Raw genomic sequence first — 20,413 nt, 5'->3', positions numbered from 1 at the left:
AGCACAGCTAAAGAGTATCCTGAGAAGTGCAATCAGGATGGCAAAAAACCTTAAAATTAATGTCCTGTGAGACTTGGCTGAAGGAACTGAGAGTGATTAGGCTGGAGAAATGAAGACTGGGGGGATGGGAGGAACTGTCTTCAAGTATTTAAAGTTCAATCATGTAAAGGAAGGCTCTGATTTGTTCTCTTTGACCCCAGAGGATGGAGAACCAGAAAGAGAAGCTGCAAAAAGACTAATTCCAGTTTGTTGGGGGGGGACTGCTTCCTCACACCCCAGAGCTGCCCAGAAGTGGGATGTATTGCCTCCACAAGGCCGGGGTTCTCTCTCCTGAGATGATTTCATATGGAGGCCACTTTTCAAAACTACCCTATCAGGGAGCTTTCCTTTCTATATGATTTGAACTAAATGAGCCCCTTTTTGACCCTCACATTCTGTACTAAGTCCCGTTCGGTTAAGTGATCTGCTCTGGGTTTAAAAGCAGGTCTCCCACTCTCATTCCAGCCCCCTCTCTCCCCTTTAAGGTCATGTCTTTGTCACCATGCTTCCACTGAGCTTGGGAAATGAAATTCCCACAATTTCTTCTCCTCCCCTTCCCCTTATCCCCTGCCTTCAAAAACGTGACTTTCTCTCCTCCCAGGATGACTCACGGGTCCAGGTAGTGAACCTGAACTGTCAGCTGAACGAGCTGAAGGCTGACCTTGACCAGAGCAAGACTCGCATCCTGCAGCTGCAAAAGTCTCTGGCAGATGCTGAGGAAGGCCAGTCACTCATTCATCTCTCTTCTCCAGAGACCCGATTCATGGCTTCATCTGCTGCAAAAGAGCAAGATTTATTGCCAAGCACATTGTGGATGGGGCAGCGGGAGAGCTGAGGAGCGGACAGATGGGAATAGAAGGCACTCCTTGACCTAGAAACCAGGGGGCCCCTCTCTGCTCGGCCTGCTGTAGTTAGGGAGCAGGGGTGGCAGAGAGGCAGGACTTACTTTAGTGATCTTCTTGGTCAGGAGACCCCAACTTTGTTTCTCTTTTGAGTTAAGAACAAGGGCACAGAAGCCCTTCGAGAAAGAGATTTGTCATCCTCCAAAGATGAAATTCTGCCATTAGCCCGCCCTCAGAGAAGTTATTAGAAAACTTGTTTCTGTGTCCTCAGGTGACGAGGCAGTCCCCAGACTTGCCAAGCCTTCATCTGATCGATTCAGTGTAAGGCACAATCCATAGTATATGCTGACTACATAGGAGGCATTAGATTGGGGCAAAAATCGATCACTTCCTGCCTTCGGGGAGATTGCATTCTATGGGGGTAATCAATATGTACACAGATAAAACAAATGCAAGATCCTTTGAGGGAAGGAGAGAATAACTGAGGCAGGATCCAGGAAAGATTTGCAGAGATCGGACGGCCCCTGAGCTGAGTTATGAAGGAAGCTGGGAATTCTGGGGGCTAGTGCTGGGGTGGGGGAGGGGCATTCCAGGCATGGGGATAAGCTCTGCCAGGCAAGGAGTCTGGAGACACCCCATTGAGTGTGGATAGCAGCACGTTCACCAGCTTGGATGAAATATCGAGTGCATTAGGTCAGGAATATGAAATCTCTCAGAAGGTCATTTGGGGTCAGATTACTGAGGGCTTTAAAGGCCAGACTGAGGACTTTCCATATTATCTCAGAGGATAAAGTAGATTTTTCTTTGCTTCTCAGAAGTGATGGAAGAGATAGCAAGAGAGGAGACAGGGAACCGCTAAATATTCTGAGCTGTTTGAAGGCTTCTTTAGAAAGGAGACAAATAAGGCAAAGAGATTGATTAGGAGACGCGTGCAATAGCCCAGGCCAGAGCCCGAACTTAGGGAGTGATGATGTGAGTGCAGAAAAGGGGAAGGAACCTAGAGTTCTTCTAAAGGAAAATCAACAAGGTTTGGTAACTCCTGGGGATGAGGGAGAAGGCAGATTCAAGGATGACTCCAAGATGACAAATGTGAGTGACCAAAACGGAAGTGGAGGTCTCCACAGGGTAATATGGCCAGGTGCAGGGAGAAGACATAAAGAACTGTTTGGGAGAGAACACAGTTCCTTGAGGACAGGGATTGCTTCATTTCTACCTTTGTTTCCCCTATAGTATCTGGAACACAGTAGGTGCTTAATCAGTGCTTGGCTGAGTGATAATATCATTCAAGACCCTCATTCATGATTCTAATCTGATAGAAAGTCTCTAAAACAGTCTCTGTGGTCTCATCCCTGTGCTTTCTAAGGAGTGGGGAATCCTACAAACATAAGAAAGTGGGGGATAAGGGAGGTTTGGGAAGAGTTCGGTGTCTTATCTTTCTCTGTAACAAAACAGGCAAGCGAGGTGTAGACGGGCGCCTCACGAGCGCCCAGACTGCCTTGATGCTGCAAGAAGAGACCATCCGGCAGGCGGAGAGGGAGCATCAGGAGTGCTCCGAGCAGCTGTCTATGTTGGAACACAACATCCACATGAGCCAGGAAGAGAAAAGAAGCTTGCAGGTGAGTGAGCCCCACGTGGGGCTGGGAGAGGAGAACCTGGGGCCAGCCCTCCCTTGGCACCTGGAACCGTGAACATGGGAGCATTTGCCATACAAGAGAATCCTAGAGAAAAAGCCACTCCAGCCCCGAGGTGCCTTGCAAGGCAAGAATTCTGAGACATTTATCTCGAGCTAGAAGCTTTTTCCAGTCTCTCCTTTTACAAATGAGGTAATGGAGGTCTGAAGAAGTTTGTCCAGTATCATTCAGAGGGAGGGTGGGGTGGAGCAGGGTTTTGAACTCAGGCCCTCTGCTCAGACCAGAATTCTTTTCACCATACCTCACTGTCTCCCAAATTGACCTCCGATTGTCGGGGTCATATCCAAAGCCTCCATTCAAGCGTTCTCCAGCAAACCCATGATAGATTTTGAGAGTTAGAAGGCGCCTCGGGGGACATCAGTTCCACTCCTACCCAAACATGTGTGACATAACCCACAAGAGATCCCTGGCCTCTGCTGGAAGTTCATTCATTTTGCATCCATGAAAACACACACTCAGATGAATCCAAGGCCAGACCATGATTTGCAGGGGAAACTGATGTCTTTCTTCCAAATGTATCCCAAACAAAGGCCTTTCTCCGCTATGGCACAGCACAGAGATGTGACATTTTCCCATTCCATGTACTATGGCCTGAGTCCCAGTGGAAGCCTCTGCCTTGAGTTGGAAAACCTCCATCCTCCATGGCTCCTCTTGCTCATAATCACCTCCTGCCTAGACTATGATCCCAGACATCACCCCGGTTTTTCCTTCTATCCCCAACCAGCAGCGGAGGCCAGGTTGGCCTTGACACACAGCAGCAGTCCTTTTGACAAAAGGGAAATTGGGGAGAATGTAGCGACAGGGAGGCCACGTGATATATCCTGGAGCAGAAACCAGGAGATCTACATTACAGTTCCAGTCCTGTCTCAGACCTCTCAAGTGACCTGGACAAGTGGCTTTACCTCACTGGGACTCAGTTTCTTCCTTTGAAAACTGAAGTGATTTAAAACAGATGACCGTGGTGGCTCCATATTTCTCTATGATCTTATAAAAATCAGAAAACTCCTCTTTTTGTTATGACTCCGGGAGACTTCTTTGCCTTTCTCTGCTTTGTTGTGCCCATTTCGCTCCGAATGGACGTTGAGGTTGCCAAGCAAAGGTTCTCTGGCTGCTCTTGATGTTCTCTAGAACTTTTTAAAAGGAACTCTGGGTTTTACACAACTTCCTTGGTTTTTGAAAACTGATTTCTCCTCCTTCCCACCCCCCACTTCATATAAGCCAGGATATTTGTCAAGGGAAAGTTAATTAAAAACATATTTCTCTAATTAAATGAGAGACTGTGCTATGCAAACAGTCAAATTCTTGTTTGAAAGTAAATCTCTCCCCGTTTCCAGGGCTACCCTGGGAATTAAATAAAGGAACAATACAGCAACAAGCCCAGGGCTGTCAAATTGGGCACAGCATTCCCCAAACACGAGAGCATAGACAGGGCTGCCCCTGTGCCATAAGACGCATGTCAGAGCATGCTGCCTGGGCTTGCTGCTCACGGGGACCAGCTCAGTAGCACCAGCAGGCCAGCTCAATCAGAGGATCTGTAAGCAAGGAGAAGGAGGTAGCTTGTTTCCTGGTCCCCAAGAGCTGCACAGAGGTCCCATAATCCCAGGAGAGCTGACTAAGGCAATAGACTCAAAGATATGAATGGTTCTCCCAAGGGTGAGCAGCATGGTGTAATGGTAAGAGCCCAAAACTTGGCGCCTCAGTTTCCATTTTGTAAAATATCAGCAGTAATCCCTGCAAGAGTACCTCAGAGTTGGCAGAAACCCCCACAACTATCTAGTCCAACCCACACCTGAACAGGAATCCCCTCTCCAGTGGACTTGGCAAGTCGTCCGTCATCCAGATTTTGCTTGAAGAATTCCAGTGAGATGGGAGGGGGAGGGGTGCCTGGGACGGGGAGGGATGCAGGCAGAAGACGCGCTTGCAGACCTCCTGGGGCGGCCCATTCCACTTTGGACAGCTCTCCCCGTTAGTCACTTTTTCCTGATCTCCAGCCTAATTTGCCTCCCTGCAACTTCGAGCCATTCTCCTCAGTTCTGCTCCTTGAGGCTAAGAAGAGTAAATCAGATTCCTCTTGATGACTGAGCACCCACGGGAGCTTTAATGCCCCTCCAAAGATGCTCTTCTCCAGGTTAAACGTCCCCAGTTCTTTCAGCCTGTACTTGGGGAGCAGATCACCACCTGGCTCACTCTCCTTGGGACACTTTGCCACTTCGTGGATCAGTAACACATAGATGTGGAGCTACAAGGGACTTTAGAGGCCATCATGGGCCACCCTCGTTTGACAGATCAGGAAATTGAGGCACAGAGACATTAAGTGTCTTGCTCTGAGTCACACATCTAGTAAGTGTCTGAGATGGATATAAAACCATCATCCTGACCCCAAGCCCTAACCACTGCATGCTCTTGCCATTATTAATGTCCAATAGAAGCTGTGATGTCTTAAAGTAAACAGGATACTACAGAAATCACTGTTTTCATAATTATTGCTCTCCTGCTTTTGCTCTTTCAAATCTAAATAGTCCATCCTCCAAAAATGGTATTTACTTTGGTTCTACTTTTTTGCTCCCACAATTAATATTTTGTTATATATGGGCTCATCTTTTCTGTCTTTAAATTCCTTAGAGTGGGGGCAGCTAGTTGCACCAGCCCTGAACTCAGAAGACCTGAGTTCAAATCTGGTCTCAGATACTTAACACTTTTTAACTGTGTGACTCTAGGCAAGTCACTTAACCCCAATTGCCTCAGCGAAAGAAAGAAAGAAAGAAGAAAAAAAGAAAGAAAGGAAGGAAGGAAGGAAGGAAGGAAGGAAGGAAGGAAGGAAGGAAGGAAGGAAGGAAGGAAGGAAGGAAGGAAGGAAGAAATTCCTTAGAGTACCCAATCTGTGATCATAAGGTTTGAACAGTTTGATAATTTTTTTCCATAATAATTCAAAATGTTTTACAAAATGGTCAGACTTAATAGCAATCCCACCAAGAGTGTATTACTCTTGCTATTTTTCTGTAGTCCTCCCAAGACTACCAACATCTTTTATCATTTTTATTAATTTGATGGCTAGAAAGTGACACTTCTTTTAATCAGCATTTCTTTCAGGATTCATTATCTGAAGTGTTCTTTCCTCTCTGTTTATGAATGGATAATTCTTCTGGAAATAGCTTATGTTTTCTGACCACTTTATAAATTAGGGAAACAACATGGCCTCATATTTTTGCTCTCTTGTATATCCTGGCTAAAAAATCTTTTACTGTAGAAACTCAGTGTGAAAATTTTTCCCACTTGATAGTTTTTCTTATTATTCTGGCTGCATTCATTTTGATCTTCAAAAATATTTTGATTTTACATTATTGACATTGTTTTGTCCTTTTTAAAATAAACTCTATCACTCATTTGGTTATGAAATTTTCACCAACTATAATTCTGAAAACGAGCACCTTCTGATCCCTAAGATTTTTGGTTTGGGGTTTTTGTTGTTGTTGTTATTGTTGTTGCTGTTGTGGGATCTTTTGGTGGTATGACCTTTCATATTCATATTCATAATGGTTAATTGTGGTGGGTGATATAAGAACTGGTTTAAACCTATTTCCTGTCAAAATACTTTCAAGTTTTCCCAGGAGCCCTTCCTCCCAAAGTACTTGGTTGCTGCTGTTGGTTTTGTTGGGGTTTTTTTTTTAACTAAGTAACCCTTGAGTTCCTGTTTTCCATATAGATCTCTTTAACCAGTGGTCTTTCACATAGGGACTTATTCTTCACAGACTTGCTGTAAGAATCAAATGATATATTTATAAAATATTTTGCAGAACTTAAAAGTGCTACCATGAATTCAACTCTGATCATGTCTTCAGTAGTGATTTTAAAAGATACATATTTTCTTGGAAAAAGAAATAGTATTTACATTCATCCCGCTTCCTCAAATCAAAGGGGAGGGGATTTTTTGGAAGGTCATACCCTGGACCATCATGTAAGAACTGAGGGGTTTCTCAACAGGAACTTTGTCTCCCTGGGGCTCATTTTCCTCATGTAAACTGAGGGGACTGAAATCAATCTTTCAGGTCCCTTCAAAGTCTCGGCATCTATGGCATATTATGTTGTGATTGCTTTTTTTCTAACTTTCCTGGCAATATTAGCAGGAGGAAACAGCCCAGGGGACTAGGGATGCAGGAATGGCTGTTTTCCACCTCAAAGTAAGTCAGAAGAGGGGAGGTATTGATTTTGATTGGAGGTGGAAAGGGCAAGGAGGTGAAGCAATTCAGTCAGCATAAATTAAATACGGAGCCTGTACTCTTAGACACAGGGAATTGCTCCTGACATCTTACTAGGTCTCAGACTTCAGGATTATAATGGAGAAGTTTTGTTTGTTTTGCTCCTATGTAAAATGGGAATAATAATCACCAGAGAGCTTAATTCTTGGAGTTATACCAATCCTGGAGCAAGCGAAACAATGTACCTAAAGTACTTTGTGAACCTTGTAATTATGTTTTATAAATTATATAAAACCATCAACTATTGTTGCCCCTGAAATCCCAAGCCTAAAACAATGTACCTAAAGTGCTTTGGAAACCTTGTAACTACGTAATAACCTTTGTAATTATACAAAAACCGCCAGCTATTGTTGCCCCTGAAATCCTAAGCCCCAGGAGATTCTCAGTGAGAGTGTGGAACAATGGAAGAAGCTTTCCCTCCTGTCACTGGCAGGACCCTGTACTGCTCAGTGTCAGTGCTCTGACAGAATGGGTGACCTTAAAATCTCTGAACTTCAGTTCCCCATTTTTAACATGAAGAAATGGATAAAAAGCCTTCTCTCTAGATCTACTCTCCTATGACCTGGAACACACCTGGAGCCTTTTCAAATATATATAATCATAGTTTATGGCATCATAGACTTGATCATAGCTCATCACTTTACAAATAAAGGAAGAAAGCAAATTGCCACCATCTGCAGACAGGAAGGGGAGAGAGGACTGGAACTCTGGTCCTTGGACTCCAAATTAAACATATTTTCTGCTTAACCAATCCTCCTGTTTCTTTTCCTTTATTCACCTTGTAGGCACTTTAGGCGTGCTGATTGACCACTGGTCAATTGGGGCAGGTCAAGGAGCTCCTGAGCACAAAGCCTTAATGGAGGGAGTCCTGGTCCTATTGTTATTCAGATTTTTATTTCCCTGCTCAGATTCACCTGGTCTTAGCTTTTTTTTATGGATAACTTATTGTCTCAATTAGGATAATAAGCAGCAGATCTTAGTGAAAGACCAAGGTATGGCATCTAAGTAAAATGGAATCCTTGGTGGGGGTAATGACCCTAAGCTACACTAAAGTGTTCAGGCACTTCTCCTGGGGCTGGTAGTGAGTGGAGTGAATTCAAATGGCTGCCAAAACAGCCCAGAAGGCAGCCCCTACTCCACTCACCCCAGCCCAGCCCTGTAGGAAGCCTGTTGGTGAAACAGATGCAGAGAACAACAAAGCCTCCATGGATCTGCTCCCATCTCCCTCCTGGCTCTGTTCAGATCCAGCTCTGATGCACTCCTTCTCTAAAGGCCTTTCTCTCCAGCTGTGGCACTTCCTCGCTCGGATTGCCTTCCGTCCACTTTGGGTCTGTCTTGTAGGCACCTCCTTTTCCACACAACATGTGTCCCAATAGAATGTATGCTCCTTGAGGGCAGGAACCATGTTTCTGCCTTTCTTTGTATTCTCACTTTCAGCACAGTGGGTAACTCATAGTAAAATCTTCATTAGTGCTTCTTGGCTGACCGACTCTGTGGGAGACCCATTTGTCCCATTGCATTGTGGACTTGCTCTGCTTGATCTCAGATTCCTATCCACAGTGAGTCGGCCTAAGGCTTCCAAGGTCGCTGCCAGCTCTGCCATTCTCTGAACCCAGGTTCCCGTAAATAAGGCACATCCTCTGGCCTCAGTTTCCTAAGTGGTAAAATGATAAACGTGGGCTTCATTCCTTGTATCCTGAGTGTTTTATCAGGCTCTCTAACATCTCTAAGAACATCATTGCTTCTGGGTGCCATGTTTTCCCTTCAATGGCCTCTGCTCCCCCTGCCCCTTCAGGGTAGAGCTGGGAACCTGAGTTTACTAGCGGATCCTGGGTCAGGAAGGAGAGATGGACAAGATTGAGGGGGAGGGTTGGGAGCCCCCTGGCAGGAAGCCTGATGCCATGACTCTCTACTTCACAGGAGAAGCTCAGCAGACTGAAGGCCAAGGAAGCCAGGCTGGACTCAGAAAAGTGGAAACTCAAGGAAGCCTTGGAGGCCTCTGAGTGCCGAGCCATCAAGCTGGAGCTGAGCCAGCAGGCCACCCAAGAGCATCTTCAGCGGGCGCAGAGGAGTCTGAGCAGCCGGGAGGTCGAGGTCCAGGCCTATCGCGAGCAGGTGCAGGGGCTTGGGGCCCAGCTGGAGGAGAGCACGACCAGACTGGCCTCCCGGCAGCAGGAGCTCGAGCATCTGAGCCACGAGCTGGCCAGGACCGAGGAGGCAGAGAGCCACCTCAAAGAGCGTGTGCAGAGCCTTACCCAGGCCCTGGCCGATGCCACCAGCAGTTCCTGCGGCCTCCAGGAGGATGTGGCCCATCTCCGCAAGGCGCTGGCAGCTGCCGAACATGACCGGCGGCTACTGCAGGTGAGCTAGTGCTTTGTGGCCCAGGAGGTCAGCCAGGGAGCATTCCCTAAGTGCCCACATGTGCCAAGCATTGTGCTGGTCCCAAGAACACAAAGGAAACCAAAAACCACACTTCCTGCCTTCAGGATGTTTCCACTTCTCCTATAAATGGGTAGCTACAAGATACAGAAGAGATAGCAGGTAACTTGGGGGGGGGGAGCAGCACTGAAATATAGGGCATGGACGAAAGATAGCCAGGAATGGGCAGGGCAGCCGGGGAGAGAGTCAGGGTTCAACGTACACCTTTTATGGCACACTCAGTGATGGGGATTCCAAGCCAATGGGTTGGAGGAAGGACGAGTTGGTACCAGGCCTCCTTTGTGAGGCAGGAGAGACCCATGCTACTGATGCTAGGGTAGAAGGACAGAGCAGGAAGCACAGTTTGTGCTTCAGTACCAAACTCTTCTTCAGTACCAAACTCTGCCAGATTTAGTATGAATGATTTGGGAGCTCACTGAGACAGACATTGGGCTCAGACCAATTCAGATGGCAACGCTACATTTCAAGTACTTCTTCATTGCATCAGAAGGTCTGGGTACACTCTGAGGAACACCCTAATCTCTTGCCTCAGGGCTTTAACTGGGGAACCCTGGAACAATAAATGTTGGACACCTATGAGAAAATAGAGGCTGACTCCCTATTTGCCAGCATGCAATTCACAATATCCCGGGGTTTTATTAAAAACAACTAGGTATCAATCCCAAGGAATTATACAAATCCCTTCTCCTGGAGACTGCCAACCAAGGATAATGACTTCCTTGATCCTGAAGGGCTCTTGGTTTTCTGCTTCTTGAAGAGGGAGGGAAAGCACAGGATCTCCATGGATCTCTCCTCTTCCTCAAGCCATTCTATACAGCTTTGCAGGACCCCTTCCATCATATTTCCAATCCACATCTTAATTCCATTTCTTTAGAGCAAGATGGCGGCAGAGAAATCTCTCCCCGAAGATCTCTTTCCTGCCAGCTGTCAGTGCTCACTTTCTACAGGCCCCTTCACCGGTTACTTTTCTTTTCTCTTTGTGCCAGTCAGGGCCCAGATACCAACCCCATCCATGGCTCTTCAGTTCATATCTCTTGGGGTGATGTTTTATTTTCCATAGTTTCTCAAATGGAAAAAAGAAAAGGAAGGACTGTTCCCACACCTTGTGTTCTAACCACACTATTCCCTAACCTAAATTCCTCAGTTTTCCTCCAGACTCAGCTCAAATCCTGCTTTGTGCAGAAGACCATCCTCACCCTTACCCCACTGCTAGCCCATTTCCCTTAAGATATCTTCCATTTATATTGCATATTCTTTTATGTGTGTAGTTATATGCTGTCTCCCCATTGTGACATAAATGCCTTGAAGGCAGGGTCTATGTTTTTGCCTATCTTTGGATCCCCAGGACTTGTTGTGTTCCAATCTGGTACACAGAAGGTACTTAATATATGCTTATTGACTGACCAAGAAAATGTCTTGTCTACATTCACTAAATGAGGTAAATAAATTGCCAATATGTACACAAGGTCTTTCAGTTCAACCTCATGAGTATTAATTAAGCACCCACTATGTGCCTGACACTGTGCTGGACCCTATTAAAGACAAAAATGAAAGGTTCCCTGCTTTCAAGGAGCTTATGTTCTGCTGAACGGAGAGGTGCCACATGTGCCTGAAGAAGTAAAGAAGAAGAATAAATAAAGTATCTTTAGAGCAACTTGGAGAAGACTGAAGGAGGATAATACTGAGGAGTGGGAAAGACTTGTCTATACAGACGGGACACTCGAGCTCAAGGAAGCTCCCTTGCTCCAAGAGGGTGGAAAGTAGCGAGCACAGTTGAGACCTGGAGGATCACACCTGCAAAGGCTCAGAGGCTGAAGTGGAAGATCAAGTGCAGAGAACAATGAAGCCACTGCTTGGAGCAAAGTGACTGAGACAATATGAAAGGGCGTCCCTGACCAGCTCCAGTCTTTGCTTTCCTGAGCCGGTAGCTCCACTTGCAGAGGACCTGAAAGCAGGCAGCTGGATAGTGTGCTCCTGAAAGCTTTACTTTTTAATTCATCTGGGTCCCAGAACTTTAAAAGCAGAATCCCAGAGTCTTAGAATAAATCCCTAAATTATAGTCTCGAAACTCCAGGATCTCGTGCTCCCAGGCTCTCAGCATCTCAAAGTGAGAAGCACTGAGCTATGGAGATGCACAATCCCCTGGCAGAGTTCCAGGAGCACCGAAGCAAAACAATCCCAAGTGTTTCAGAATCCCCCAGGCTAGAAGCAGAGAGCCAGTGACATGTCACTATCAGAATCATTCTGCCTCTATCTCTGAACCAGAATCTCAGGACCCCAATTCCATACATCCCAGAACTTTGGGAATCAAGAATCCTAGAATTCTTCAACAAGATTTCAGAATCAGTTGTGAAATCTCAGAATCATCCCAGAATCAGAGTCTCAGAATTTCCAAATCGCTGAACATCAAGATTCTAGTATTTCAGAATCACGAGATCTCACAAATTCAGTGCGGGGGCCTGGAGGACTCTCAGAATCCGAAAGCATTAGGATTTAGAATTCCAAACTCTCAGAAATAGAGACTTCAGGAACATGGCCCAGATGCTATTAGAGCAGATGTCAAGAATCCCAGGATCACAGAATCATGGAACCTCTTACCCAGAGCATTAAAGAACCCAGAATTAGAATCACAAAGTTAGAGACTTCAAATCAGAGATTCCCCGAATCCCTAAATCTCAGGATTGAAAAGCACCTTCAAGGCCATCTAATTTAACTCATGTACCTGACCCGTAGTCATCCAGCCCCACTTGAAAGTTTCTAGTTATAAGCAATTTATTACATCCTAAAGCAGCCAGTTCCATTTAATTTTCTCCTTTTATTAATCCTAAATCTGCCTCTCGGTAACTTCTAATTTTCTAAAGCCACACAAGAGAAATCTAATCTCAGACCTTTAATTTTTGCTCTCATGTCGTTTTTGTTCTCCAGGCTAATACTCTAATTAAGCAGGGCCTCGTAGGTGATTGGAACTGGGCTGGAGCTAGCAGTGGGAAAAGAAATCTCTAATTCCTCCTCCCATCTCCAAACACTTCCCCCAACCAGAATCATCTGAAATACCCTGTGAGAAGACCCTAGTTTCTTAGGGGATACTTTTTTGACTTGCAGGGAAGAGAAAGATGGGCAGATCTGAGATGGCTGCTTGATGTTCTTGGGGACAAGGAAAGTTAGAAAGGGGGGGGGTTAAAGGGAAGTAGAAGGGCCACAAAAGACATATTGTTGACTCTTTTTCGCAGAATATAGAGTGTGATCTCTGGAAGAGATTCTAGAGATCAGCTAGTTCTGCCAGAGCCAGTGAGACACATGTGTGCACAAACATGCATGGAATATATATGTGTGTGTGTGTTTACATTATGTATGTATATATGTATGGGCAGACTCTATCGACACTGAGGAGGCAGGTACCCAGATACACACATTTATGTCCGGACCCCCATGGGTGTCAGTCAGCTGGCCATCCACAAGTCAGAGAGTGTTAGATGAGGCATCCTCTGAGAACCAATGCAGCCCAGCACACACAGCCTGGGGGGACTGAAAGCCAGGAAGTCCTGGATTTGAATCCTGACTCAGCTTCCTGGAAAGGTCACTTCTGCTTTTTAGCCCTCAGTTTCCTCATCTGAACCATGAGGTTCTGCCCCTTCAAGTGTATCACAGTTCTAGAAAGAGCAGCAGAAACTATCTCATCTATCCCTCCCCTCATACCGGGGGAAGAAGCCGAGGCTCCGGGCACACAAGTCCATTCATACACCGTTACGAACAGTCAGAGGTGAGATTGGAAGCCAGATCCTCTATAAGAACAGTTATTTTTTCCTTAGATTCTAAATGTAACCTGTCCTTACAATGTATCCAAGACAGGCTTGAACCGGCGCTCCTGGCTCCAAAACCAGCCACGGCTCCTACAAGGCCAGAGCTATTTCTTCTCTGGGTTCTAAATGTAACCTGTCCTTACGATCTATCTGAGAAAAGGCTTGAACCCACGCTCCTGGCTCCAAAACCAGCCACGGCTCCTCTGTGTCACTTTGCTTCTCGAGGGAACGCTACCCCCATTTTCTGGATGAGATGCCCCGTGACTCCCTCAGGCTCCCAGTCAGCAAATGGCGGTGGGAGCCAAGGACTCTCAGGGCCCAGAAAGAGCTCATTCCATAGCACCCCCACCGTCTTGCTTCTTAAGGGGTGACAAACAGGGTCGGGCTGCAATCTCACACTCCGGACAATAAGCATTTGCTGCCTTCAGCCACAAGCCCAGAGCACCTGGTGTTACTTAGCCGAGGACAGAGAATGGTGTGGATTGACTTAATTGCCCTCCAGAGTATGAAAGATTATATACTCCAGGTTTGTGCGACCAAAACCTGTGCCAAAGGCGTAACCTCCGTTTTCCCCAATCGGCTGGTTTCCCCCTTTAGACGGGTCTGATCCAGGTTCCCCATATCACTTCATCTCCTCATTAAAGCTTGATGCCCTGCCCTTCCCCCACCCTCAGCCTTCTAAACCTACCCTCCCTCAACCAGAGGAGAAGGAGAGGAGAGGAAGAAGGGAGAAAGAGGGGAGGAGGAAGAAGGAGAGGAGAGGAAGAAAGGGGAAGAGGAGAAGAAGGGAGGAGAGGAGAAGAAGAAGGGAGAAGGAGAGAAGAGGAAGAAGGGAGAAGGAGGAGAAGAAAGGAGAAGGAGGGGAGGAGAACAGGGGAGGAGAAAGAGCCAAAGAGAAAAGACCAGGACCATGAGCATGTATCCCATCACCACACCATAGCAGCCTCCCTTGCCCTGTCTCATCTTCAGTTATCAGCAGGGAATGCACACTGGGCCTCCATGATCCATGATCAGCCACAATACTGACTCAAGGAGACGCAAGAGGTCACCTAATTTAGCTCCCTCACATTCTGGATAGAGAGACCGGGTTCCGAGGAGGAGGCTGACCTCGGCCCAAAGCCAGTTAGTGGCAGGGTTGGGACCGTTGTACATTCTGATCCTCACCTTTCTGGAAACTCATTCCCACGCTGTGATTCTCCATCACTCAGTGATGCCGGCTGATTTCTAATGTGCCTCCTCTTCCTCTCTCCTACTCTGCAAAATAAGAGCAGAAACAGTTTATGTGAATGTTGCCCTGGCAGCTGGGCTCCGCTGGGCACATACAAGGGTTTATCGGCCAGGCCGGCTTCCGGACTCCTTGCGGCCCCTTGTTGTGGTCACTTTTTTTAAATGTCAGTTACCCTTCTCTGAAGAATGGTGAGAATCAAAGCAGTGTTTGTGTGTTCATCCATTACTTGTTTAAGGTCGTCAGCTAGGAGATAGCATGATACTATTCAGTGTCTTCTCATCTCCACTCAATCAGCTGTAAGAACACACGACCCTCTTCCCAAAATGATTCCCTCTGTCACTAAGTAAATCACTAGTTGCGTGATTTTTACACGGCGCACCTGGGCTACCTCTTGTCAAGTGAGAACCTCAGAAATGTGACTTCTGATTTAAGACACCCTCTGGCTTTTCCCACTCATAGCCATAGTTCAAGAGCCCCCACCAATGATTACTTTTCCCAGTCAGACAGAGAGCATAATTAATGCAAAGAAAAGGTAATTAATGAAATCTTGTAGGAAGAGAAGTGACATAGGATATTTCCTCTGTAAACCTACATCAATACCTCTTCTACAAGTATATGAACCATCAGTGAGAAGACTCTCACATTTGAGAGTTACACATGTAGGGAACACGTGCATTTATATGTGGATGGGACTTATATTGGAAGCATTGTAGGTAGGGCATGGATGCAGATGGGCACACACATCAAGAACACACGTGTAAAACCCCAGTACACTTGCTCCTTGACAACTCACATTGCATATCCTCTGGTGATAGTATCGTGCTGCTTTTTTATTGCTGGCCACATGATAGGCACTTAATAAATTATTTTTATTGATATTATCATCTTCTCTAGAAGGTATGTTCCTTGAAGACAGAAACTGTCTCCCCAGTGCTTAGGGAAGTTCTTAGCACATGGGGAGTACTTCATAATCGTTTTTTACTCATTCATTCATTCATTCATTCGAGCACTCATTATCCAGGTGCTCCCAAAGCGATGCCTCCTAGGCTTGTTGTGAAAAACAAATGAAAAAGCTCAAGGAAAGTGCTTTGCATTTTGATTATTATTATTATTTATGAATATTATTTATATTCTTTATTATTATTAAATATATTAGAAAATAGTCATTAGAAGAGGATGAGCTAAAGATCAAATGATATTTGATCATAGAATCATTAAACAATTGGGGGAATACCTAGCCAAATTTCTTTTTTATTTTTAGAGGTACATGATCCAAAAAGTTTGGACACCCTGTTTCATTAATGTCCAGAAATATAAGATATGCTTTTATACATACAGATAAACTTCCCAGGGTTTTGGTAAGGATCAAATAAGATAACATGTATGAGGGGCTTTACAAATCTTAAAGTACTACACACATGCTGTGTCATACGTATACATAATATCTATATAATCAATCTGCCTATATATTGAACATATCTAGATATAGATATAATCGATCAGCTCACAATAAGTATTGACTTGATACCTACTGTGTGCCAGGCACTACACTAGTATCAAAAATCAAATAGTCCCTGAGCTTAAAGACCTTTCACCCAGGGCCTCCCAACTCAGACTGGACAAACATCACCCAGAACCACAGGGCTCTATTCATATTTCAAATCTTGATGCTAAAGAAGATAGGCCAAATGCCAGTGTTGACCCATTGTGCCTAAATGCATGCGTGTGCCCATGATGCCCATGCCTCCCCTGCACCTATTCTGAAAAGCCAGTCAGTCTTAATTATATATTTCCAGCCCAGTTCATGGTTTCCTTAACTAGGACAAATCATTATATTAGAAAACTTCTTAATGAACTTAACTTTGATTTGCCAGCATTTTTCTGCCCTTCCTGCCCAGGGCACTGGGATAAGCCAAAGTTCAGCATTAAGATTCCAGTATATTAGGCATCAGTATTTAGAAGTCATTATTCCATTTTGTTTTTATATGGAATTTTATTGAGTTTTCTTTTTTTTAAAAAAAACCTTTTATTTACAGAGAATGGGCAATTTTTCCAACATTGACCCTTGCATAACCTTTTGTTGCACATTTTCCCCTCCTTCCCCCATTCCCTCCCCTAGTTGGCAGATGATTTTATTTCATTTTCAAACGAAGTTTCACTTTCCTTCCCACCTTCCCCCCCAACCACATTAAGAAAACAAGAAAAACAAAGCCCTTGTTACAGTCCTGTTTATCTATAATCAAGCAAAACCAATCCTTGATTGACTTGGTCCAAAAAAAGGATGTCTCAATCTGCCTCTGGGTCCATCTCTCTCTATCAGTGGGTGCTTGGGGCGTTCCATCAGGAACCCTGGGGAACTGTGGTTGGTCAGCGTGTTTAGCGGAGCTCCCAAGTCTCTCAAAATTGTTTATCTTGACAATATTGTTGCCATTGCAGAAATCGGCCTCCTGGTTCTGCTCGCTTTATTCTACGTTAGTTTATGGAGCTCTTCCAGGTTTCTCTGGCACCATCCCCTTCACCATGATGCCATTTCTAAAGACATTCATCTTGTACTAGGGAATCTTGCCTAGAGGATCCCAGGTTCTGAACTGGATGGGACTCTTGTGGGTATAGAGTCCATTTTAAAGATAAGGAAACCAGAGGCCAAGAGAGTTTAAGAGGCCAGACTGTGAGGTCCAAGAGGGCAGGGACTGCGTTTAGCCTTTCACAGTAGCCCCGGCACTTAGCCTAGTGCTTGGTACGTTGAAGGTACCTGAAAAATATTTGTCAACTTGACTCCTCAGTCCAAGTGCCTGAGACAAGGCTCACGCTGCACTCGAGCCTAGTATTCTGTTGGCTAAGCCCCCTGTCACAGTAACCCCTGAGGTCCGAGGACAAAGAGATATCACATCTCCATCCCATTGCATCTTCCCATGAGCCCAGAGACCAGATCTGGTGTGAGCTGAAATCCTAGTAGGGCATTTACATCGATTTCTTCTGCAGGAACATCTGGACTCTGCCCGCCAAGCCCTGGGTGACAGCAAGAGACACAGCCACAACCTGGCAGAAAGGAGTAAGCGACTGGAGAGCCAACTGGCCCAGTTGGAGATGAGGAGCCGGGACCTGGAAGGGCAGCTGGAGCATCTGCAGAAGGTGAGGAGCAGAGGGGAAGGAGGAGAAAAATCAGGCTGAAGGGGACCAGTGCGGGAAAGGGCACAGGAGGAGATGGGAAGCAACTTCTCAGGAAGGAGGGAAAAGGAAAGGAGGGAAAGGGGGAAAGGAAAGCGACCCTGCTGGCTCTTGGCCCTTATCCTCTGTTTAATTTCATCATGCCTCCGGTGGCCCGGTGCAATCCCTCTGCATTCTGACTGTCCCCTATGGCCTTAGTGGTCCCTCCCAGCCTTGCATCATCTGCGAATGGGATGAGAGTGCCAACTATCCCTTTCATCCAAGGCACTGACAGAAATGCTAACAGCATGGGACCCTGAGGCACTCCCCCGGAGACCTCCCAAACCATTTGTCTTGGTTGCATTGTTTCCCAAGATCTCACATCTGCACATAAGGGTAGAAGTTCTGATCTCCAAAGAATACTTACCCAAATCAGGAATCGCAGCTATGGTTGCAATATTAATTTCTGGCAAATATGATGCCGAGCAAGAAGGTTTGAGTATGAGGAAAAACCGTTATCTCAGAAGCGGTCCAGGGGGCAGCAGGGCATGGTGGGTAAAAGGGAACTACAAGGTATTACAAGGGAGACTTTTTATGTGGCAAGTAGTCCCCAAAAACTCACCAAGGCCCCAGATCCCTGGAAAAGGAGCTGGGTCATATGATATTCTGGTGCCGATGAAAGGCTCCTGGACCTGGAACCAGAAGACCTGGCCAGGTGCCTTCCAACTTTTGATTCTGAGGGTAACTTTGGGTAAATCAGTCACCTTCCCTGAGCCTAAAGTGGGGTGATGGGACCCAACGACCTCTCCCATCACCTCCGACTTTAAATGAATGATCCAATGACAGAGACATAGCAGGTGGACAGAAATAGACCCACAAGTCTAGAAGACCCAGACCATTACCTAGGGGCTTCCAGGATGAACAGGGTGGTGAATTTAGAGTCAGAAAGACCTGAGTTTTTTTCTTACCTCAAATATGTCTTTGACAAGAGACCCTGGTCAAATCATCTAACCCAGGGGTCCTCAAACTACAGCCCACAGGCCAGATGTGGCAGCTGAGGATGTTTATTCCCCTCACCCAGGGCTATGAAGTTTCTTTATTTAAAGGCCCACAAAACAAAGGTTTTGTTTTTACTATAGTCCGGCCTCCTACAGTCTGAGGGACAGTGAACTGGCCCCCTATTTAAAAAGTTTGAGGACCCCAATCTAACCTCTTTATGCCTCAGTTGCCTAATCTGTAATATGAGGAGGCTTGGACTTGTTAACATCTAAGATCCTTTTCAGCTCTAAATCTATAATCTTATAATTCAAGTACTTTTTAAACTATCAATAAACACTCATTTAATTGTTGTTGTGCTTTTACTCCGAGCATGACAACTTTGCCCAATGACTAACAAGTTAATACACTATCGTGAGGAGGTACACGGTATAATGATTGATAGAATATTGAATGTGACATCAAGAAGGACTGGACTTAATCCTGCCTTAGACCCTTATTAACTGTGTCATCTTGGACAAGTCACTTTATATTTTTAAGTCTTACTTTTCTCATTGGTAAAATGAGGACAATTGCAACATACATCTCACAGGGTCAGAAAACAACCAACCAAATCCCTACAACTTTGTCACTAGTTTCCTAAAATCATAGATTTGAAGCTGAAAAGATCCCACAGATCATCCATTCCACCATTTTGTTTTACAAAAAACTGAGGCCCAAGAGAACATCATTGATATCGTCATCATTAGTAGCGGGCAAGCATTTATTAGGCACCTACTGTATACCAGCCTCTGTACTAAGTGCTGGGTATAAAAAGAAAGTCCCACAGGAAAGACAGGATGGGATGGGTCCTTCCAAGAAGTCCATGCTGGCCTTTGTCTCCTCTCCTCCCCCCCCCCCCCCAGATTGTGCACAGACAGCGACAAAGCAAGGAAGAGGCCTTAGCTTCGGCCCAGAAGTTCCAGAGGGAGAATCATGCCCTGCAGGAGAAAATTTCCACCCTGCAGAGAGCTTTGAGCCGCCTGGAGAGAGAGCACAAGGAGATGGAGCGGTCGGCCATCCAGCTGGAAAAGGATAACAGTGCTCTAAAGAGAACACTCTGTAAGGTATCGAGGAAAGCAGAGACTGGAAGGCGCCTGTAAGACAAGATCTAGGTTGGATCCCACACCACGTCCCGGGCCAGGCTGCCAAGGAGCAGAGGATGGAGCCATGGCAGTGTGGCCGTCCAGTGGTCATCCCGTGCTCATGGGGCTCCGCCAACTATTATCTCATGGGACTGAAGTTCACAGCCTCCTCAGAAGGGAGGCATTGTCCCCACTTTAAAATGAGAAAACTGAGGCTTACAGACCTAGGACCAGAACCCAGATTTTCTGCTCTTGATCTGTCCTTTCTCTTTAGAGAAAAAAATTTAGACCTGTATGGTCATAGTGGTTAGAGAAAGAGCATTGGGTTTAAAGTCATTGACCCGAGTTTCAATTCTGCCTGTTCCCTCCAGCCACATGGCCCTGTCCAAGTCATTTCACCTCAGTTTCTTTGGTTATCAAATGGAGATAATAACTGTAGCACCTACCTCACAGGGTTGTTGTGAGGCTCACGTGAGATACTGTCTGTCAAATGTGCTATAAATTCTAAGCTTGCGATCTGGCCTTCCTTGAAGATGTATTATCTCAGCGCCTTCTTGTGAGGGAGGCTTGTGAAGGCAGGCATTCAAATCTTTGGGTGCGATCTGGGATTTCAATGCTGTGTGTTGGGACGGCCACCAAAGTTCATCTGATCTTGGGCAGTGGTGAGAAGGATCACGGGGTCTTCCTGGAAAGGATCTCCATGAACCATCTCACCTTATGGAGGAGGCAGCTGAGAGATCAGAGAGCAATGGAAGTAGAGTCCCACAGTTGATAAGTATCAGAGATGGGACTCCTCCCTCCAGGACACTTAAGTTCCTCCACCCTGGTCAGATACCAGCTGGAGCACTGTG

The 20,413-nt window shown here is 45.8% G+C and overlaps 1 protein-coding gene across 1 annotated transcript in view; it reads left to right on the top strand.

Annotated features, from left to right (window-relative positions):
- CROCC2 (ciliary rootlet coiled-coil, rootletin family member 2) overlaps window positions 1–20,070 on the top strand; it is a 95,476-nt gene extending 75,406 nt beyond the window's left edge. Inside the window, exons 26-30 of the mRNA XM_031957495.1 lie at window positions 641–761; window positions 2,334–2,497; window positions 8,749–9,189; window positions 17,278–17,427; window positions 19,344–20,070. Coding sequence (XP_031813355.1) covers window positions 641–761; window positions 2,334–2,497; window positions 8,749–9,189; window positions 17,278–17,427; window positions 19,344–19,580 — 1,113 coding nt within the window. The 3' untranslated portion in view covers window positions 19,581–20,070. The remainder of the gene's footprint in view (window positions 1–640; window positions 762–2,333; window positions 2,498–8,748; window positions 9,190–17,277; window positions 17,428–19,343) is intronic.
- The last annotated feature ends 343 nt before the right edge of the window (window positions 20,071–20,413 follow it).

This window comes from Sarcophilus harrisii, chromosome 3, assembly GCF_902635505.1.
Source record: "Sarcophilus harrisii chromosome 3, mSarHar1.11, whole genome shotgun sequence".
In the NCBI taxonomy this organism is placed as follows: Eukaryota; Metazoa; Chordata; class Mammalia; order Dasyuromorphia; family Dasyuridae; genus Sarcophilus; species Sarcophilus harrisii.
Note: the sequence above shows the minus strand (reverse complement) of the source record. Positions and strands in the feature narration are given on the sequence as shown.